The 21470-nt window shown below is 42.6% G+C and overlaps 1 protein-coding gene across 3 annotated transcripts in view; it reads right to left on the minus strand.

Moving 5' to 3' along the window:
- Positions 1-1571: 1571 nt before the first annotated feature.
- The window catches only part of LOC132399747 (protein-glutamine gamma-glutamyltransferase 2-like), an 86412-nt gene continuing 66513 nt past the window's right edge, over positions 1572-21470 (minus strand). For 2 of the 3 annotated variants that reach the window (XM_059980456.1, XM_059980455.1), the window contains 6 exons: positions 20813-20916; positions 20198-20440; positions 18923-19192; positions 18370-18530; positions 6189-6322; positions 1572-5653 (listed from right to left, as the gene is read on the minus strand). In XM_059980456.1, coding sequence (XP_059836439.1) covers positions 5500-5653; positions 6189-6322; positions 18370-18530; positions 18923-19192; positions 20198-20440; positions 20813-20916 — 1066 coding nt within the window. In that variant the 3' untranslated portion in view covers positions 1572-5499. The remainder of the gene's footprint in view (positions 5654-6188; positions 6323-18369; positions 18531-18922; positions 19193-20197; positions 20441-20812; positions 20917-21470) is intronic. The other variant, XR_009514057.1, reaches the window with a different exon arrangement.

The raw sequence follows: 21470 nt of genomic DNA on the forward strand, positions 1-21470 counted from the left end.
ATTGTTCTTGACGGTTCCTCAAGAAGTATTTTGTGAAGCTGAGAGGTAGGAGCTGCAATTTCTAACAAAGAAAATAAATACCTAAGTGAAGAGGAAATTGAGCACAAAATCTTATATAGTAATTGAATAAAAATATAGAATCTAATTTAAAAGTGACAAGAAAATAATTGGCTAGACACATATGGAGAAAGATGTAAGGACTTCACATGGGTACTGGAGTGACAGGACTGAGGAAGGGGAAAACAGAAATAAATCAAAGATAGCGTGCAAAAGAGATTACAAAAAGTACAGCAGGAGATGAGGCAAAATCACAGCCAGTGGGATGAGTTACAGGGCAATAGAGGTGTGGTGCAGTTAAAACAGAAAGCAACAAATACTGGACTGAGATTGTTGTATTTGAATGCATGCAGCATAAGAAATAAAATGAACAATCTTGAAATTCAGCTACAGATTGGCAAGTATGACATTGTGGCCATCTCTGAAACTTGGTTAAAGGATGGCTGCCATTGGGAGCTGAACGTCCAAGGATATACGGTGTATCAGAAAGATAGGTAGTAGGCAGAGGGGGTGGTGTGGCCCTGTGTATAAGAAATAATATTAAATCATTAGAAAGGGATGACATAGGATCAGAAGGTGTAGAGTCTCTGTGGGTTGAGTTAAGAAATGGCAAGGGTAAAAGTACCTTAATGGCAGTTGTATACAGGCCTCCAAACAGCAACCAAGATGTGGATTACAAATTACAGCAGGAAATAGAAAAGGTGTGTCAGAAAGGCAACATCATGATAATCATTGAGGATTTTAACATGAGGGTAGACTGGGAAAACTAGGTCAGTACTGGACCTCAAGAGAGAGAATTTGTAGAATGTCTAAGGGATGGCTTTTTAGAACAGCTTGTTGTTGAGCCCACTAGGGATCAGCTGTGCTAGACTGGTTGTTGTGCAATGATCTGGAGGTGATAAGAGAGCTTAAGGTTAAGGAACCCTCATAGAAGATTGGGAAGCTTTTAAAAACTTGCAGAAGGAAACTAAGAAAGTCATTGTGAAGGAAAAGATGAATTATGAAAGGAAGCTACCAACTAATATCAAAGAAGATGCTACAAGCGTTTTAAAGTATATAAAGGGTAAAAGATTCAAGGGTAGATATAGGACCAATAGAAAATGATGCTGGAAATATTGTATTGAGAGAATCAGAGATGGCAGAGCAACTGAATGTGTATTTTGCATCAGTCTTCATAGTGGAAGACATCTGTGGTATACTGGACATTCAAGATTATCAGGGAAGTGAAGTATGTGCAGTAAAAATTATGACTGAGGAGGTGCTCAGAAAGCTTAATGGTCTGAGGGTGGATAAATCTTCTGGACCTGATGGAATGTACCCTTGGGTTTTGAAGGAAGTAGCTGGTTAGATTGCAGAGGCATTAACAATGATCTGTCGAGGATAAGATTCTGGCATTGTACCGGATGACTGGAAAATTGCAAATGTTACTCTGCTATTTAAAAAGAGTAGTGTCGTGGCTTTTCTTGCCTCACAAATGACCAGGAGACGCAGAAGATTCTTCAAGAAGGGTTAAACTTTAATTTGCAAATCAAAGCTGAGACAATCATTGAGCTAGTCGCTGATTGCCCACCGATCCTCGGACACGGCATTTTTTATAGCAAAATCCTGGTCCAGTTTCACACGTACGTCCCATTGACTTAATCATGTTCCAATCCACATCTCCCAGCAGTCTCTCACCAACACTCCATTGTCTTCTACTACAGGAAAGTTATTAGCATGGGGGTAGCATTGGCTGATTGGCAAAAAAACAGAGAATGGGAATAAAGGGATCCTATTCTGGCTGGCTGCCAGTTACCAGCGGAGTTCCACAGGGGTTTGTATTGAAACCGTTGCTTTTTACAATGTATGTCAATGATCTGGACTATGGGATTAATGGATTTGTGGCTGAGTTTGCCAATGATCCAAAGATAGGTGGAGGAGAGGGTACTGTCGAGGAAACAGAGCCTGCAGATAGATTTAGAAAGTTTAGGGGAATGGGCAGAGAAGTGACAAATGAAATACAATGTTGGAAAGTGTATGGTCATGCACTTCATTGGAAGAAATAAATGAGCAGACTATTTTTTAGATGGTGAGAGAATTCAAAATGCAGAGGTGCACAGGGACCTGGGAGTCCTTGTGCAGGATAAAGGTTAACCTCCAGGTTGAGTCAGTGGTGAGGAAGACAAATGCAGTGGTGACATTCATTTCTAGAAGTATAGAATATAAGAGCAGGGATGTGATGTTGAGGCTCTATAAGGCACTTGTAAGACCACACTTGAAATATTGTGTGCAGTTTTTGGCACCTTATTTAGGAAAGGATATTCTGACACTGGAGAAGGTTCAAAGAAGATTCACGAGAATGATTCCAGGAATGAGAGGTTTACCATATGAAGAATGTCTGACAGCTCTTGGGCTGCATTCCCTTGAGTTCAGGAGAAAGAAGGGGAATCTCACTGAAACATTTAATGAAACATTAAAAGGCCTGAACAGATTAGATATGGCAAAGTTATTTCCTATGTTAGGGGAGTCTAGGACAAGAGGGCATGATTTCAGGATTGAAGGATGTTTATTTAGAATAGAGACACTGAGAAATTACTTTAGTCAGAGGATGGTAAATCTGTGGAATCTATTGCCATGAGCACCTGTGGAGGCCAGGTTATTGTGTGTATTTAAGGCAGAGATAGATAGGCTCTTGATTAGCCAGGGCATCAAAAGGTATGGGGAGAAGGAAGGGGAGTGGGGATGACTGGAAGAATTTGATTAGCCCATGATTGAATGGTGGGGCAGACTCAATGGGCTGAATGGCCTACTTTTGCTCCTATATTTTACGGTCTTATAATCAGCTAAGTCAATAACTTCAGGCATGCTTCTGATGTCCTTGATAATGGTTTCTCATATCAACATGCCACAGCTTGTGATCATTCATTTTCAACTATCTGATTTACCTAATCTGATTTGTGCCTCAGGAGGAAAATGACTGTTTCTCCTTTCCTATGAGCTCTCAGGCAGCTGATGATTCTGCATACTCAAAACAGGTAGAGCAAATATTAGCCAGGGTATCAAGGGGTATGGGCACAGGGTAGGTTGTGACAGGGTGGGTGGGTCACTTGGTTTTAGATATTTGTAACTAATAAAGCTTAGTTTCCATATGCTCCCAGTATAGAGACTCAAGATCCCACACAGAAGGGTTTCAGGTCGAAAAGTCATCTGTACTCTTTTCCTAGGTGCTGCCTGGCCTGCTGAGTTCCTCCAGCACTGTGTGCATGTTGCTCAGATTTCCAGCATTTGCAAATATTCTCATTTGTCAGCAGATCCTTCTCCAGTCTTACAACAGACCAACTATTTTGAGGGAGTCTTGCATTTTTCACAGGACTGTAAGAATGTCATTGAAATGGTTTCACTGTCTATTTCAACACATTGGCTCAGAAAAGGGCTGTTGTTTCAGAAATCTGGTATCAGGAATGCAAGTGACATAGGCTGCCTGTAGTAATCGAGAATGTTCAGAGCCTCATTATTGCCTGGGAGAGGACCTTGATAATCATGTAATTAACCTGTTAGTAAATCAGGAAGAATTTTTGGGAACTGCTGCTGGTACCTGGAGCTGTGCAGCGCCACCGCAGGCTCTTCACATCTCAGTGCACACAGGAGGCAGGGCGTCATTAATGTTCAGTCATTTGTTTTGAGGACTTGTCTCCCAGCACTCCCTTCCACGGTGAAACAAAGGGCTTATTTGCACATTGCAGGGTGGAGTATGAAAGAGTTGCTTTGTTCCACGATATAGAAAAATGAGAAATGATCCCACTTTTGTTATTGGACAAGAGAAATGATTGACGAGTCAAATTTGTGAGGTTGTCAGCTATGACATCTCTGCTTCAGTTGCCCCTTCACAAACATACGGAATAATATGAAGGAGCTTTGAGAGGGAGCTTTAATCAGCTCAACGAGATGCCAATGAGGAACTGTTCCACACAAAATATTAAAAATTAGTTGAAAATAACAAATATCTTTCTCCTATTTAGACTATGTAGAATTAAGACGTTCTCTATATGCAATGTCCAAATGAATTATAACTTTACAACAATAAATTTTGTGTGATTTCTCCTTATGGCCAAATGTAACTTTGAAGAATCACCAGTGGATCTGCAAAGAAATAACATATAAAACTTTTATCCAGTGATAGAATCATGAAGTTATTCAACATGGGACTTCTCCATGCCAACTGTTTTTATTTCCTTCACACTCCCTTTGAAAACCACAGATAAGGTCATGATTAGATCCTGACGAAATGACTTAACAAATTCATTCATTTTATTTCAATCTGCTATCAAAAACAAAGTCAGCCAGGATAGCCATAGTTAACATCAGCAGTAATAAAAAAAAATCCCAGGATATTGCCCTTATTCAAATCCACCACATTTTATCATTTATTGAAAAATTGAGGAAAATGGAAGTCATACCACACTATATGTTGCACTTTGTGACCAGTAACAGAAATGAAAATGTTGCAAATGTTCATAATCACATAATTAAATGTTACAACTTGAGAATAAAAAAGATGTGCTTTTAATGACCAGTTCATCTGCAAGTCCATTGGAGTAAGTGTCCGCAGGTAATGTCACTGAAGGAAGGGGCAAGTTGGACAACAGATGAATTAAGAAACTCCAGATTGATCAGTTAAAATTTCCACATCAAAAGTTGATTGTACTAATTAAGCAATCAAAAATATGCAGCTCACAACGAATTCTGTAAAACGGTTCTTTACAAAATCAGCTCAGAACATCTCAATTAGTCCAAAGCTAGCTTCCTCCTTTTACCCACATTTCCCTCATCACTCATTGTCAACATATGGTAAATCTGTGTAAACAGGCAGGAGAAGACACCACATTGTCACCAATGCTATCAGCCTCTTTCACTTAGTAAAGCACAAAGTCAAAATTTGAGCTCTGGAAATCACCATGAATGAGTTATCAGCTCAGTGACTGAACATCAATTTAGAAACAATTCTCAGTAACTGACCAACAAACATTTTGCATCTAAGTGCAAAGGGAGAAATTACTTCCTCTCTTTAATGCCAAGTCAAGGAAACGGAACTTCCAATGAGAAAATTGTGAAATTTTAAGAACTCAAGATTTTTAATCAGTTGAACAGATTCAGATGTTTTTTTGCCACTAAGTGATATTGGTGATCTCCCCCCCCCCACCCCCCCGCTAAGTATTAGAGTAAACACAATTTCACACAAGAACAAGATAATCTAAAATCAGTGATTACTAAAGCAGACAAGCAAACAGTATGCAAATTGCACAAGTAATAATGCTGAGAATGTATTTGTAACAAGTGAAAACTTCAAATGTGCCACCTAAAAGCAATATGTCTCTAATTTCTACAAAAGTCTAAAATTCTAAAAAAAAATGACTGAACAAATTCGTATTACATATTCTGTAAAATATCCCAGAACTTTTCGGATCATATTCCACCTTGAATTTCAATATTTAGATAACCTTTCACATCCTTCAGCTTGTCACTATCAAAATCAGTGGTTAACTTCCTCAGTCCTGTTTTTTTGGGAATGAATGAAACCTCCTTTTTAGTCACTTCTCCAGGATTTAACTGGCCAAGCCTAAAGAAAAGGTAAAATTTCAAAAAGAAGTTATAAACTAAACCTAATTTTCTTTACGAAACTATTTTCTAGTGCATCTTCCCAGTACCATTCCCCAGTCTAATTGTAGAATAATTCACATACATTTACTTATCCTCATATATATTACTTAATTACACAGAATTAAGTTTCCAGATTAGACTTGAAAATACTACATTGTGTATTTGGAACAAGGTCGAAGTCAAAGACAAATTTATTACAGAACATAGAACAGAGCACTATGGACCTTGATTTTAGTGCCAAGCCTGATGCCAAATTAAATTCATCTATTCTCCCTGCACATTTTACAAATCCATCTACTCACCACATATTAATTTGCCAATCCAAAAATTTCTTAAGCATTATTATGGTTTCTGCAATAGTACATAATTTTGGTTGCTTATCCCAATTTGATTTTTACAGTGTCTTTGCAATCCATTTATTGCATAGATCTTGAGAATGAAAGTCGTATTTATTTTAGAAGCCTGTGTTTTCCATTTTCAATATTTTCACTTACCCAATTTCCAACTGGCCATCAATCAGACCAGCTCCTTCAAGAGTGAAGGTACAGTTGTTCAGTGGGACAGGTAAAAGATTTTCAAAACTGATTGCTATGGTCAGCTTTTGTGAAACCACGGGTGTTCCTAATACCTGCAGAAACAAGCAGTTTTTAAGAATATCTAAAATATCAGGTTATTTATACACCAAATTGCCCACACAGGAACGTGTCCAGAAAGGAGAGAAAGTGAGTTACTACATATTTGCATCATGAATGGTTAATGGCAGCCCAGTGTTTAAACCCTTCAGCTAAAAAATATATACTGCAGAGAATCATAGAAACCCAGGCCAACCATGTAACCTACTCTAGAAACTGCCTAGAATTACAATGGCCAAGTACCCTTGTCTGTAATCTTCCATCTGTCTGTGGCTTAACAGACATAATATGGTCAGTATGTGTAGTCTATAAGATACAATTTCCTTTCATACTGGGCATTCCCATTACTAGTTTCACTTTGTCTGCCTAAAAACTTAACGTTTTTACTTCTTGTCTTGTATTCCTGTGACTTTATCATTTTATCTTGTACTAGTGTTTCCTTTATATACACACATAGTATATTTATAAAGATAGGTAGATAGACAAAGATACAGTATATACAGGTTATATAAAGGTTATCATGATTATGCTATGTTATGAGTGCTGAACAAACCAGATGGAAATGGGGTCCAGAGCTGACTCCCCCCTCCCCCCCACCCGGGAACTATGCTGCTAATGAGAGAGAGATGAAGAACAGAGGTAGAGGCATCTGCTACAGGTAAGAGAGAGAGACAGATGATTTATGTATTATGGCGTCTTCACTGATTGTTTACGTTTTGCTGCAAGGACGCTTCTTTGCTCGTTAACATTCTTGCTGGGACAGTGAGTGGACATGGACATGTTGAGTTGATGGATGGCTGATACCCCATCAAGGGGTGATAAAAGACAGATCTGCGGAGAAACCCTCAGAAACACCAGCAGACACTGAAAGAGTGTTGTGCACCCACAGGAAGGTGGGGGCCTTGGGGATCAGTTCAGGAGAATCGGTCCAGAGCATGGTGGATGAAGGCAGATCGGTGGGGATGTGTGTGTGTGTGTGTCTGCCTTTGCCTGGGTGATGAGTCTATCACTGAAGAACGGTCTAGCCTGGTACAGAAGGGTCATAATCGGTGACCACAACGGTACAATGGAACAAGAAGATGATGGAAGGTTTGCCTGCTGCAGCTGCTCATCTCTCGCTTGCTCTCTCTCTGCAACATTGCAACGCAACTACCTCAACATGAACTGAACTGAACTCTATATTGTCTTTTGACAATTCATCTACTCCTAGACTTTGATAGAGCTTGGTTTTGATTCTTATTCCTACACTTCTGTACTTATCATTGCTAACCTGTTTTATATGTATATTGGCATTTTTGATACTGTATTGCTTAGGTTACTAATAAACACCTTTAGTTACAGTACCACCAGACTTCTACGTATCATTCCAGTTCTGCTGGTTTGTTAACCCAGTTACAGGGTACGTGACAGCTTACAGACACACAGCTAAAGATTTCCTGGAAATATTGCAGAAACAGAATCAGATGCCACTGACATATGCCATGGACTTTGTTGTCTTGTAACAGCAGTACAGTGCAAGACATGACAATTGCTGGTTAAATTATGTGACCTCGGCTTGCTGAGGGGATTGGGCCTACAGTCCTCAGAGTCGCCTGATGTTGGTGGTCGGAGATGGAGACGTCGTAAGCGATGTGCAAGGAAGCGGAAGCGAGGCAAGCAGGCAGGGGTCTGTGCCAGGCAAAAAGCAAACCCTAGCCAGCCGGCTCTCCCGTCCATTCTGCTCTCCAATGTCCACTCCCTGGACAATAACTTGGACTATATCCGACTCCAATGAAATACTCGGCGGGAGTACAGAGTCTGCTGTGCGTATGTTTTTACAGAGACGTGACTCACTGATGGAATTTCAGACGCCGCCGTTCAGCTGGATGGGCTCGCCTTGTTTTGAGCGGACAGGGACGCAGCTCTCTCCAGTAAGACTCGCAGTGGTGGCTTGTGTGTTTACATCAACACAGAATGGTGCTCGAACTCTGTGCTGGTTTCCAGATACTGCTCATCGCTAGTGGAGTTTGTGACTGTTAGATGCAGACCATTTTATTTACCACGGGAATTCACCACTGTTCTTACAGTCGGTGTCTACATTCCCCCCAGCGCTAATACTAAGGAGGCGCTCAGCGAACTGTACGTGGCTATTAGCGAACTGCAGAACGCGCACCCTGATGGATTGTTTTTTGTCGCCAGAGATCTTAACCACGCAAACCTTATTCAGTGCTCCCCAATTCCATCAGTATGTGGACTTTGCAACGAGGGGAGAGAACGCATTGGACCTGGTTTACACAAACATCCCCGACGCGTACCGGGCAGAGCCCTGCCCCCACCTCGGATACTCAGACCACATCTCTGTTATGCTAATCCCAGCATACAGACCACTCGTCAGGTGCTCCAGGCGAGTTCAGAAGCAGGTGAAAACCTGGCCAGCAGGAGCCATCTCTGCTTTTCAAGACTGCTTTGAGCACACTGACTGGCACGTGTTCAGGGAGGCTGCAACCGATGGCGACTCTACCAACTTAGAGGAGTACACAGCATCAGTGATCGGCTACATCAGAAAGTGCATTGATGATGTTACTCTGTCCAAGTCCATCACTACACGCGCTAACCAGAAGCCATGGATGACCGCGGAGGTGCGTGCGCTGCTGAGAACCCGTGACTCCGCCTTCAGAGCAGGCAACAAGGCAGCCCTAACAACAGCGAGGGCCAAACTGTCCCAGGCCATCAGAGAGACAAAGCGTGCACACGCTCAGAGAATCCACAGCCATTTACAGGACAGCAGCAACACGCAGCGCATGTGGAAGGGCATCCAGGACATCACCAATTACAGGACAACATCACCTGACTGTTCCTCCCAGATGCACTGAATAACTTCTACGCCCGGTTTGAGGTGGAAAATGACATGGCGGCGAGTAAGTCCACCCCTCCTCCAAATGACCAGGTGCTGTGTCTCACCGTGGCCAATGTGAGGAGAACCCTGTGCAGGGTCAACCCACGGAAGGCTGCTGGACCAGACAACATCCCTGGTAGAGTGCCCAGAGGATGTGCAGACCAACTAGCAGATGTTCTCACTGACATCTTCAACATCTCCCTGATCTGCACCACCATTCCAACGTGCTTCAAGGCCGCCACCATTGTCCCTGCGCCGAAGAAGTCTTCAGTGTCCTGCCTAAATGACTACCGTCCCATTGCACTCACATCCATCATCATAAAGTGTTTCTAGAGGCTCGACATGAAGCACATCAAGACCCTGCTACACCCCTCACTGGACCTCCTGCAGTTTGCGTGCCGTCCCAACCGCTCAACAGATGACGCCATTGCCACCACCCTCCACCTGGCCCTAACCCACCTGGACAAAAAGACATGTACGTTCGAATGTTGTTCATAGACTTCAGTTCAGCATTCAATACAATCATCCCTCAGAAACTGATTGGAAAGCTGAGCCTACTGGGCCTGAACACTTCCCTCTGCATCTGGATACTAGACTTCCTGACTGGGAGACCTCAGTCAGTCCGGATCGGGAGCAGCATCTCCAACAACATCACACTGAGCACAGGGGCTCCCCAGGGTTGTGTGCTCAGTCCACCGCTGTTCACTCTACTGACCCACGACTGTGCTGCAACACACAGCTCGAACCATATCATCAAGTTCGCCGATGACACGACCATGGTGGGTCTCATCAGCAAGAATGATGAGTCAGCTTACAGAGAGGAGGTGCAGCGGCTAACAGGCTGGTGCAGAGCCAACAACCTGTCTCTTAATGTGAACAAAACAAAAGAGATGGTTGTTGACTTCAGAAGCGCATGGAGCGACCACTCCCCACTGAACATCGAAGGCTCCTCAGTACAGATCATAAAGAGCACCAAATTTCTTGGTGTTCACCTGGCGGAGAATCTCACCTGGTCCCTCAATACCAGCTCCATAACAAAGAAAGCCCAGCAGCGTCTCTACTTTCTGCAAAGGCTGAGGAAAGTCCATCTCCCCCCCCCCCCCACCCATCCTGATCACATTCTACAGGGATTGTATTGAGAGTATCCTGAGCAGCTGTATCACTGCCTCGTTCGGAAATTGCACCATCTCGGATTGCAAGACCCTGCAGCGGATAGTGAGGTCAGCTGAGAAGATCATCAGGATCTCTCTTCCCACCATCACGGACATTTACAGTACACGCTGCATTATGAAGGACCCCATGCACCCCTTCTCCCTCCTGTCATCTGGGAAAAGGCTCCGAAGCATTCAGGCTCTTACGACCAGACTATGTAACAGTTTCTTCCCCAAGCCATCAGACTCCTCAATACCCAGAGCCTGAACTGACCCCTACTGCCCTATTGTCTTGTTTATTATTTATCGTAATGCCTGCACTGTTTTGTGCACTTTATGCAGTCCTGGGTAGGTCTGTAGTCTAGTGTAGTTTTTTTCTGTGTTGTTTTTTACATAGTTCAGTCTAGTTTTTGTACTGTGTCATGTAACACCATGGTCCTGAAAAACGTTTTCTCGTTTTTACGATGTACTGTACCAGGAGTTATGGTCAAAATGAAAATAAAAAGTGACTCAACTTGACTACTATAAATTACAAATAAATAGCATGTAAGCAGAATGGCAGGTTATTTTTCAAGGACTGTTGAGAAATCTGATCACGAAAGAGAAGAAGCTGTTTCTAAGATGTTGAGTGTGGGTCTTTATGCTCTAATACCTTCTCCCCAATTGTAATAAGGAAAAGAGAGGAGTTTCCAGATAGTGAGGGTCCTTAATGAAGAATGCCTTTTGAAAATGTCTTTGATGGTGTGGAGGGTTTTGCCTGCAAAGGAGTTGGCCGAGTCTTCCACCCTCTGCAGCATCTTTCGATCCTGCATAATGCAGCCACTAAGCACTGATCCCTGTGGTACCACACGTCACAGCTTGCCAACATGGGGAAGTCCCATTACTCCCATACTTTACACTTTGTCTGTTAACCAATTCTGAATAGAGTTGGAATAAACAGGTGATGTATCGCGATGCTTTGATGGGTAGACTGTCACTGAGATCATGTTGGATGCCAACTACTCAGAACCTATCTCAGGGATAAAAGTGAGAGGCACATCTAGTGATACTATTCCAAGGATTTGTTCTAAGCTGTGATGTGGTTGCAAACAGACTTCAGGGGAAGATATAAGTTAAGATCTACTAGTAGAAATGCTGGGTATTTATAAAGAAGTCAGTCATTGAAAGATGTCAGCATCCACAAATACCCGGGAATGAATAAATCACTGACTGTTAAGTTGCAGGTAGAGAAAGCAATTAAAAGGGAAATGTGATGTGGTGCTTTATTATAAGAGTAGAGAAGATGACACATCTTCATTGTGTGTAAGGTATGTGAGAGGCAAGGCTGGGGTCATCGTTGTAAGATTAGGGGTCAGATATCAGTCATTCAAAACAAAGTGAGTACTGCAGTGAGAGCACTGGAGCCTTGCCAGAGATGGCAGCTTTACAGGATGTCCTGAGAGAAAAATGTTGCCATGTGATGTTGATATAAGACAGCTGTTTTCTCATGACATTTAAAGAGACAGTTAAAGGCAGGAAAAAATTGGGATAGCCACAATTTCCTAGAAGGAGTGGTTAGATACATCATCAACAGGTTCACCCTCGCACGCTTCACATTGTGTGACTCAGGAAAATCATTTTGGAAGCTGTTGCTGAAGACGTGAGATACGAAGTCAACTCTATCTACAGCAATGCACACAAAATGCTGGAGGAACTCAGCAGGTCAGGCAACATCTATGAAAATTAATACACTGTCAACTTTTGGGGCAGAGATTCTTCATCAGGACTGGAAAGGAAGGGGGAAGATGCCAGAATAACAAAAGGGGGAGGGGAAGGAGAACAAGTTAAAAGGTGGCAGGTGAACCCAGCTGGGTTGGGAAGGTGATAGACGCAAAAGGCAAAGGGAGAAGGAATCTGATGGGAGAGAAGAGTGGATCATGGGAGAAAGGAAAGGAGGAGGAGCATCGGGGGAAGTGATTGGGAGGTGAGGTAAGAGGCCAGATTTGAGAATGGAAGAAGAGAGAAGGGTTGGGGGAAAAGTTACTGGAAATTGGACAAATGAATGTTCATGCCATCAGGTTAAAGGCTACCTAGAAGGAATATAAAGTGTTGCTCCTCCAAAAGAAGGCCATGGACTGACATATCAAACAGCAATGAAGACAGGAATTAACACGGAGCAGAAGTGCTCAACGGAACTGCCCCCCCCCCCCCCGGTCCATGTCAGCTATCATGAATGTAGAGGAGGCCCCACCGGGAGCACCAGATACAGTAGACAACCCTAACAGGTTCACTACTGAAGTGTTTCCTCACCTGAAAGAACTGTTTGGGGCCCTGAATGGAGGGCAGGGAGGAGGTGAATGAGCAGGTGTAGCACTTCTACCACTTGCAGGGGTAAGTGGCAGGATGGAGATTAGTGGGAAGGGATAAATGGACAAGGGAATCTTAAAGGGAGCGATCCCTGTATAAAATGAAGGGGGAGGAGGTAAAGATGTGTTTGGTGGTATATCCCATTGAAGATGGCACAGGTTGAGGAGAGTAATGTGCCAGATGTGGAAGCTCATGGGTGGTAGGTGAAGACAAGGGGATCTCTATCCTTGTTAGGACAGCAGGAATGGTGAGTGCAGATGTCTGGAAAATGGAGGATAAATGGGTGAGGGCAGCATCAATAGTGGAAGAAGAAAACACTGATCCTTGAAGATGGAGGACATCGCTGATATCCTGGAAAGTAAAGCCTCGTCCTGGGAACAAATGTGGCAGAGTAGAAGGAACTGAAAAAATGGAATGGCATTTTACAGAAGATGGCTGGGAACGGCTGCAGTCAAGATAGTCATGGGAATTGGTAGGGTTTAAACTAATTCGGCAGGGGGCTGGGAACCGGAGTGATAGGGCTGAGGATGGGGTAGTATGTAAAGACTGCTAGCAAGGAGAGGCTGATAGGGCAAAATTGCAGGCAATAGGATGTCAGAGTCAAAGTCAACATAAAGGCCAGAGAGAGGGCATATAAAAGAGCAAAAATTCGTGGGAAGGTAGAGGATTGGGAAGCTTTGAAAAACCAACAGAAGGCAACTAAAAAAGTCAAAAAGAAGGAAAAGATGGAATAAGAAGGCAAGGCATCCAATAATATTAAAGAGAACTCCAGAAGTTTCTTCAGATATATAAAGAGTGAAAGAGAGGTGAGAATAGATATCAGAACGCAGAAAATTATGCTGGAGAGTGACAAGGAAATGGTGGATGAACTGAATATATATTTTTCACCAGTCTTTACTGTGGAAGAGGTGGCTGAAGAGATTGTGTGCATCAATAGATTCTGGCATGGTTATGAAGTACTAGAAAACTACAAATATCGCTACACTCATCAAGAAGGGAGACAGGCAAAAGAAAGGAAATTATAGGCCTGTTAGTCTGTCCTCAGTGGCTGAGAAGTGCTAGAGTCTATTGTTAGGGATGTGGTTTTCGGGTACTTGCAGGCACATGATTAAATAGGGCCAAGTCAGCATGGCTTCCTGAAAAGAATAAAACTTGCCTGACTAATCTGTTGGAATTCTTTGAAGAAATAACAAGCAGAATAGACAAAGAAGAAACAGTATATGTTGTGTACTTGGTTTTTCAGAAGACTTTAGACAAGGTGCCACATATGAGGCTGCTTAACAAGTTACAAGTCTGTGGCATTACAGGAAAGATTCTAGCATGGGTAAAGCAGTAGCTGATTGGCAAGAGGAAAAGAGTGGGAATAAAGGGAGACTTTTCTGACTGGCTGCTGGTGACTAGTGGTGTTCCACAGTGGTCTGTGTTGGCACCAATTCTTCTTACGTTAATATGTCAATGATTTAGATGATGGAATTGATGGCTTTGTGGCCACGTTTTCAGATGATACAAAGATATGTGGAGGGCAGGTCATGTTGGAGAGACTACAGAAGAACTTAAGTAGGTTAGGAGAATGGACAAAGAAGTGGCAGATGGAATATGTTATGATGTAATGATGTGTTTCAGGTTTCTAATCACTCCCTTGTTTTTGTTACTGTTTAGGGTGATTTTGACCGGGGGGGGGGGGGGGGGATCAGCAGATAAAGATCATTGAGCTGAATTGAATATGCCTGGATTCTTTCTGTTTCTGTGTTTCTATTCTGTGTTTTTCACTCATTTTTTTGTTGTCATTTGTGCAATTTTCTTTTGCCTGTGGGGGAGGTTGATGATTATTCTTTGAACAGGTTCAATGGTTTTGTTTATGGCTGGCTGTGGGGAAGATAAATCTTTCACGGTTGATTTCTGCATACATACTTTGAAAATAAATGTACTTTGAATCTCTGAATGGTGAAAGGCCTCAAAAGAGTGGCTCTGGAGAGGATGTCTCCTCTGGTGGGGGAGCTAAGATGAGCGGACTCAACCTCAGAATAGAGGGATGTCCGTTTAGAACTGAGAAGAGGAGGGATTTCTTGAGCCAAAGAGAAGTGAATCTGTGAAATTCATTGCTAACAGACAGCTGTGGAGGCCAAGTCACTGGGTATGCTTAAGGCAGAGTTTGACAGATTCTTAATTCTTGAAGGGTTATGGGGAGAAGGTAGGAAGCTGGGGTTGAGAGGGATATGAATCAGCCATGATGAAATGGCGGAGCACACTCAATGGGCCAAATGGCCTAATTCTGTTCCTATAGCTTATGGTCTTATGGTTTAAGAAAGGTCTCCACAGTTTTTTCTCATTGGCAATGGAGACAGAGAGATCTAGAAAGGGGAGAGAGAAGAGAGGTGTCAGAAATGTACCACGTAAATTTAAGGGCAGGGTGGAAATCAGAGGCATATCTGAGGAAATTGACGAGCTCAGCATTGGTGCTTGAAGCAGCAGCAATGTAGTTATCAATGTAGCATGGAAAGATTTGGGGAGCTTTACAGGGGAACATGTAATGGAACATGGACTGCTCCATGGAGCCAACAAAAAGTCAGGCTTAGCTGGAGCTAATTCGGATGCCTGTGGCACCACTGTAAGTTTGGAGAAAGTGGGATGGTCTGAAAGAGAAATTGTTAGGATCAGGACTCGTTCCATTAGACTGAGGAGGGTGGTGACGGAAGGGAACTGATAAGGTTTGTTATCAAGAAAGAAATGAAGAGCTTTAAGACCTTCTCAATGGGGAATAGAAGTGTATAGGGACTAGGCATCCATGGTGAAAATGAGGCGATCAGAGCCAGGGAATCAAGGGGAATAGAATGGAGTCGAGGTATGTGGACACATGTTCCATGAGGCAAGAGCAGGCAGAAACGATGGACCTACCCGGACCTCAGGTTTGTGGATCACGGGCAGGAGATAGAAGTGAGCAGTGTGGGGTAAGGTAACTATGAGGTCGCTGCAGTGGATGGGAGATCCCCAGAGTTGATGAGATTGATGATGGTGCAGGAGACGATGGCTTGATAGTCCTTTTCCAGGTGTAAGTAAGAGGAGGTGTCAGTGTTTGCCGTCCGGCTTCAGCAAAGTAGAGGTCAGTCCACCACACTGAGACAGCACTCCTTTCATTACGGGTTTGATGGTGAGGTCGGGATTGGTGCAGAGAGACTGAAGGGCAATGCCTTCAGCAGGGGTAAGGTTTGAAGAAGAGAAAGGAGTGCTGAAGTTGAGCCATTTGTTGTCTTATTGGCAATCAGCAATGAAATGATCCAGAGCAGGGTGTCTAAGAAGAGGGGAAGGGTTGGAGACAGGAGAAGGGGTCATCTGTGTGGCCTGGGGAATCCTTGCCAAAGAAGTGGACTAAGAAACAGAGGTGGCATAACAAGATCTTGACATCATGGTGGGTCGTCATTCCCCCCATTGAACGCATTGCCCTCACCATCAAACCCGTAATGAAAGGGGTGCTGTTGCAATGTGGCAGACTGATCTCTACCTTGCTGAGGCCAGACGGCAACACTGACACCTCTTCTTACTTACCCCTGGAAAAGGACCACACTCAGGACAATCAGGCCATTGTGTCCTGCATCATCACCAATCTCATCACCTCAGAAAGGGGAAGGTCAGGAGGAATGGTGAAGAGGTGACAGGAATTAGAGAGAGGACGAGATTGGAGCAGGGAAAGAGAGTTAGTGGTGTCAGAAGAGAGGGGAGGGTTGAGGAGTTCAGGGAAGATGGAATGGAAGGAAGATTGAGGCTTTGGGACTCAAGAAGTGACAGGGAAACCTGAGAGAGCCACTGCTGGGGTGTAGTGGTTGGGAGAAGGGGCCCAGCAGTTGTGAGAAAGGTCTCAGCCTGGAAGTGGAGGCGGCTGAGGTCACACTGGAGCTGGAGCTGGAGGCCACATAATTCGCAGTCTGAAGGTAACCAGAGTGGTTGGAACTGGGGTTGGTCATGGTGATACCTGCGGTCTGGAGATGTCCAGAGTGGTTGGAACTGGGGTTGGTCATGGTCATACCTGCGGTCTGAAGATAACCAGAGTGGTTGGAACTGGGGTTGGTCATGGTCATACCTGCAGTCTGGAGATGTCCAGAGTGGTTGGAACTGGGGTTGGTCATGGTCATACCTGCAGTCTGAAGATAACCAGAGTGGTTGGAACTGGGGTTGGTCATGGTCATACCTGCGGTCTGAAGATAACCAGAGTGGTTGGAACTGGGGTTGGTCATGGTCATACCTGCGGTCTGGAGATGTCCAGAGTGGTTGGAACTGGGGTTGGTCATGGTGATACCTGCGGTCTGGAGATGTCCAGAGTGGTTGGAACTGGGGTTGGTCATGGTGATACCTGCGGTCTGGAGATGTCCAGAGTGGTTGGAACTGGGGTTGGCTGTCCAAGTGGGAGCCAGCAGGGGCTGTAAACCAGAAATAGGCAAACTTCCAATCCTTCCTCTTTACAACTTTTTCTTAACTTTATCTACAGTCTGCCTTTTTTCATGAGACACACAAAGTGGGATCAATATCCTTCAGGGCCTACAGGCCTGCTTCTCTGAGGACTACCTGATTTTAAGAAAGATGAGGTGGTGGTCCCCAATCCTTTGGGCCTCATGCAAAATAAGGTGAGGTCCATGTCCCAAATAATGTCAGAAATGGGAGCAGGGAATCAGGTTAGAGTTGATAGCATTGAACTTCTTGGTTCAAGTAATGCCCTAACTGATAACATCTCTATCACAAAGAACTCTATTAAAGAAAATCCTTCAGCATGAAGATTCATTAGATTACCATCCTTGCCTCAGTGTCTGCCCAGATTCTTCTCTTGCTGGCAACAGGTATGAAACTGAGGGCTTCCCAGAAAAAGCAGGTTCTGTAAAGAACAGTGAATTTTGAGGCAGAATGGGGAGGAAATGCATTTGAATCTGGTCATAAGGGAATGGGAAATCATTGTGCAAACATGAGGAAATCTGCAGATGCTGGAAATTCAAACAACCCACACAAAATGCTGGTGAAATACAGCAGGCCAGGCAGAATCTATAAGGAGAAGCACTGTAGATGTTTCGGGCCGAGACCCTTCATCAGGACTAACTGAAAGGCTAGTTTCAGTTAGTCCTGACGAAGGGACTTGGCCCAAAACGTTGACAGTGCTTTTCCTTATAGATGCTGCCTGGCCTGCTGTGTTCCACCAGCATTTTGTGTGTGTTGTGGGAAATCATTGTCTCTGAGATTAATGTGTGTTGATTTACCATATTTATGATTTTTTTTCTCTCAATGGCCTTTTGAGTTTAAAGGCTGTATTAAGATAATTAATTAACAATTGAACCATGCACTCTGCTTCCCTTTTCCATTTATCAATTCATGCAATACCTACATTTGTAGAGGACATTTAAGCACATTGAACCCTGTTGTGGCCCTGTCTACGCCAAGCTTCTGATCACAAGACAAATGCCAACACCTCTCTCCTATTGTTGAAATATGGTAATGGTGATTCTCAGCCTGACAATCGCGCCATTTTAATTCTCAGTCAGGTTGTACATCTACATAACCATCAATAAGCTTCATCCCACCAAGGAGAAACAGACTTGTGCCTTTATGGTTCTAATTGTTGAAGGTAAATTTAAAAAGGAAGAGAGAAAGTCAACATTTAGCACAAGCAGTGGGTCACCTTTCTAGCCATTACCTGCATCGTAATATTAGGATTAATCAAGGAGATATCCTTCAATGCAAATGCACTTTCCTGCGTTTCTCCATCAATTGCAAAAGCTGTCAGCCTGATTAGATTATACTTGTCAAGAAACTCCCCATACTCTTCATAGGCCAGTTCCATTTCCACTATTTTATCTGCAATACCAATGTATATGTTAAGAAGAGGTTATCAAAAAAGTTGAACTTTGAGCATGCCCTATTGATTTCAGAAATCAATGGTTACTTTCAATTAATAGATGGTTAATTCTTGGAAATTACTCAAATATAATTTTCGGATGTGAATCGTATCATTGCACAGATTTCTTATATTTTTAGATCAACCTCATGTTGTCCATCATTTTGTTAAAAAGGAATGTTGATGCCTTAGCCAGAAATTTTCTGTCCATTAATTAATGGACTATTTTAGTTCAGCAGCTTGCTCATTAGAAGTACAAGCAATAAAGATATAGCCAATCCTTGATTAATAATCTGCCCCAATTGTATGCAGTAATTATCTAAATAAATAATTACAGCAAGAGTATTCTTACCCTCATTGGAATGAACAGTAATCTCCTCCTGATACCTCTTTATACATTTTCCTCTGGAGCGCTTACTGTATTTCTTTTTGAAAGCACTTAATTTGAATGTGTAAACCTTATTCTTTGAATTCTTGTTGGAAATGATGGCAGATATTTTAACATTGGCCCCATTGTAATTTGGACCATCAGCCTTCAAATACAAGTCAAGTTGTTTCTCTGGCTTCTGAGAGGCCTTTCTTTTGTCAGCCATTTTAAAAACATGTCTTTCTACATGGGAACCTTAAAAACAAATGAGTAAGCATTAGTATGATACAAGTAAAGTTCTAAACTATTTTGTAATCAACACTGATAGATAGTAAGCCTTTGAACCATTTCAAAGGACCAGCTGAGATTGCAAGATGACAATCCAGCAAAAGTTATCAGCCTCGACTATGCAACACCACCTTCAGAAATTACCAGCCTGCTGGCTATGTGCAAGATTGTATGCATTGCAGCATTACTGCGATCATTTTTGATTATTGGGTGAGGGTGGACAGGCTAGCTGAGAGGAAATGTAATGACTGTAGCACCAAAAGCATTTCAGGAATTTGATACCATCCAAGACAAAGCAGCTCCTTGCTGGGGCCTATCCATCACCCTAACATTCATTCTCTCCTTCACTGGAACACAGCAACAGCACTAATCAAAATCTACAAAATGCACTGCACTTCTCTTTCACAGATAGGGCAGGTGATGACCTGTAACTAATTCTGTTGTATATTTAATATTTCAGTAATATTTGAAAAAGTTGTAAGTATTGTTTGATTAAGCATTCTTGTAATAATTAATTACAGGTTATGTGTAAAAATGAGTGTACTGCATACATCCATCACGCCTCCATGCATTACATGCACGCCTCGCTTTAACTAAAAAATTAAAATTAGAATTGCATTTCAGACTCCTTTGTTTTCCTTTCAATTAATTTTATTTTTTGTGTTATAAAAATATCAAACTTGATTTCAATATAGGTAGACATATACCTCACAATGGGGGATGAAGTTCCTGGGAAATTCCATGGGAAATGGAATTGATATTGGTTCCGTGCCAGACACTGTTTTTAAATAAATTATTACAGGGTTCTAACAAACATTTAAAACCTGATTGGCAGCAGAAGGTGGTCTCAGCACTGCAAATTAATCCACATACTAAGTTATGCAAGTTTTTTCAATTGTTCATTCAGTCTTATCATTTACGGAGGTGTAGTTGTCAATGATAATCTGAATAGATGAATGTATTTTCTCTTACCTTCTGAATACTTATAATTGTTCGTGATATCTTCACGTTCATCACTACCAACACACTTGGTGCTGATCTTTTGACCAACGTGTTTGGTGTTGGAGTCAATTTTCCTCCTTTTTCCCTTATCAGAACAAATCCAAGTCACACAATCTGCATTGACTTCAGCGAATATAAAGGGAACGTCATAGAATATATCTGTCTCCCCTTCTTTGATCGCTTTAACTGGGGCTGGGCCACAGCAGTAGACTCCTGTTGAAAGAAGTGCTTGTTTGAGAACCACTCTAAATGAATTTAACAAGTGTATTTATTGTTTACCAAACATAATTATGCTTTATTTCAATCACATCCCTTCAGTTATGTCTGCACAACTTTCTTATTCAAAACTGTAATGAAATTAAGTGGCCTGAATTTAACTTTATAATCATATGCTTTTTCCTAGAAAAGTTAAATATATCATCTTTCAACTGTTGGAAATTTGAATGATAAGGCACAAGTTTCCTGCTTATTCTAAATATTAAAGTGACTACTATTGAGTTAATTCTCATGTGTTATGTCACAACCTACAATAGCTTTCAAACATTAAGAGTGCAAATACAATCAAACTGCTAATTTCTTCCTTGCCTTCACTTTTTTCTTGTGGTGTTGGATCAAGTACCTGCCATCCATCATTACCAGGCCTCAGATCATATCGTGCCATCCACGATTCTATCCAGACATGGAAATTCCTTGAAAAACATAGCAACAGACACATCAAGAGTAATTACACTCATACAGAACTAGAATCCCATTAAACAGATAATGGCAAAGTGGTCATACCCTAAACCAGAGGTTGGCAACCTGCGGCTCCAGAGCCACATGCGGCTCTTTGATCTCTGTGATGCGGCTCCCCGTGGTTTGTTAGCTTTTGAAATGTAATTCGAAATTTGAAGATTATGGTGATCTTGTACAATCTGAAAACTTTGCGGAGACACCGTTTCCTGGCACATCCGAACCGGCTCACAATTAGCCACCGTTCCGACTAAGGGAGATAGCCTACGGGGGTTTGTGAGTACGTGTCTTTTGGAGCATCCGCGCCCACGGGGACGGGTTGAGGGAGGCTTTAAAGCAAGGCTGTTTAGTTCGAATAAAGTTACCTTTGACTGCAGTGTCTTTATTTTAGCGCTGCGTGTAGCACACCGCTACAACGTGATTTTTTATCACTATTAATATACATCACAACTGCCAATGCCTGACGCCCGCCAGTGCGCGCATTCTTTTAATTCTTCGATCCAAGGTAGGC

Source organism: Hypanus sabinus, chromosome 9, assembly GCF_030144855.1.
Source record: "Hypanus sabinus isolate sHypSab1 chromosome 9, sHypSab1.hap1, whole genome shotgun sequence".
NCBI lineage: Eukaryota > Metazoa > Chordata > Chondrichthyes > Myliobatiformes > Dasyatidae > Hypanus > Hypanus sabinus.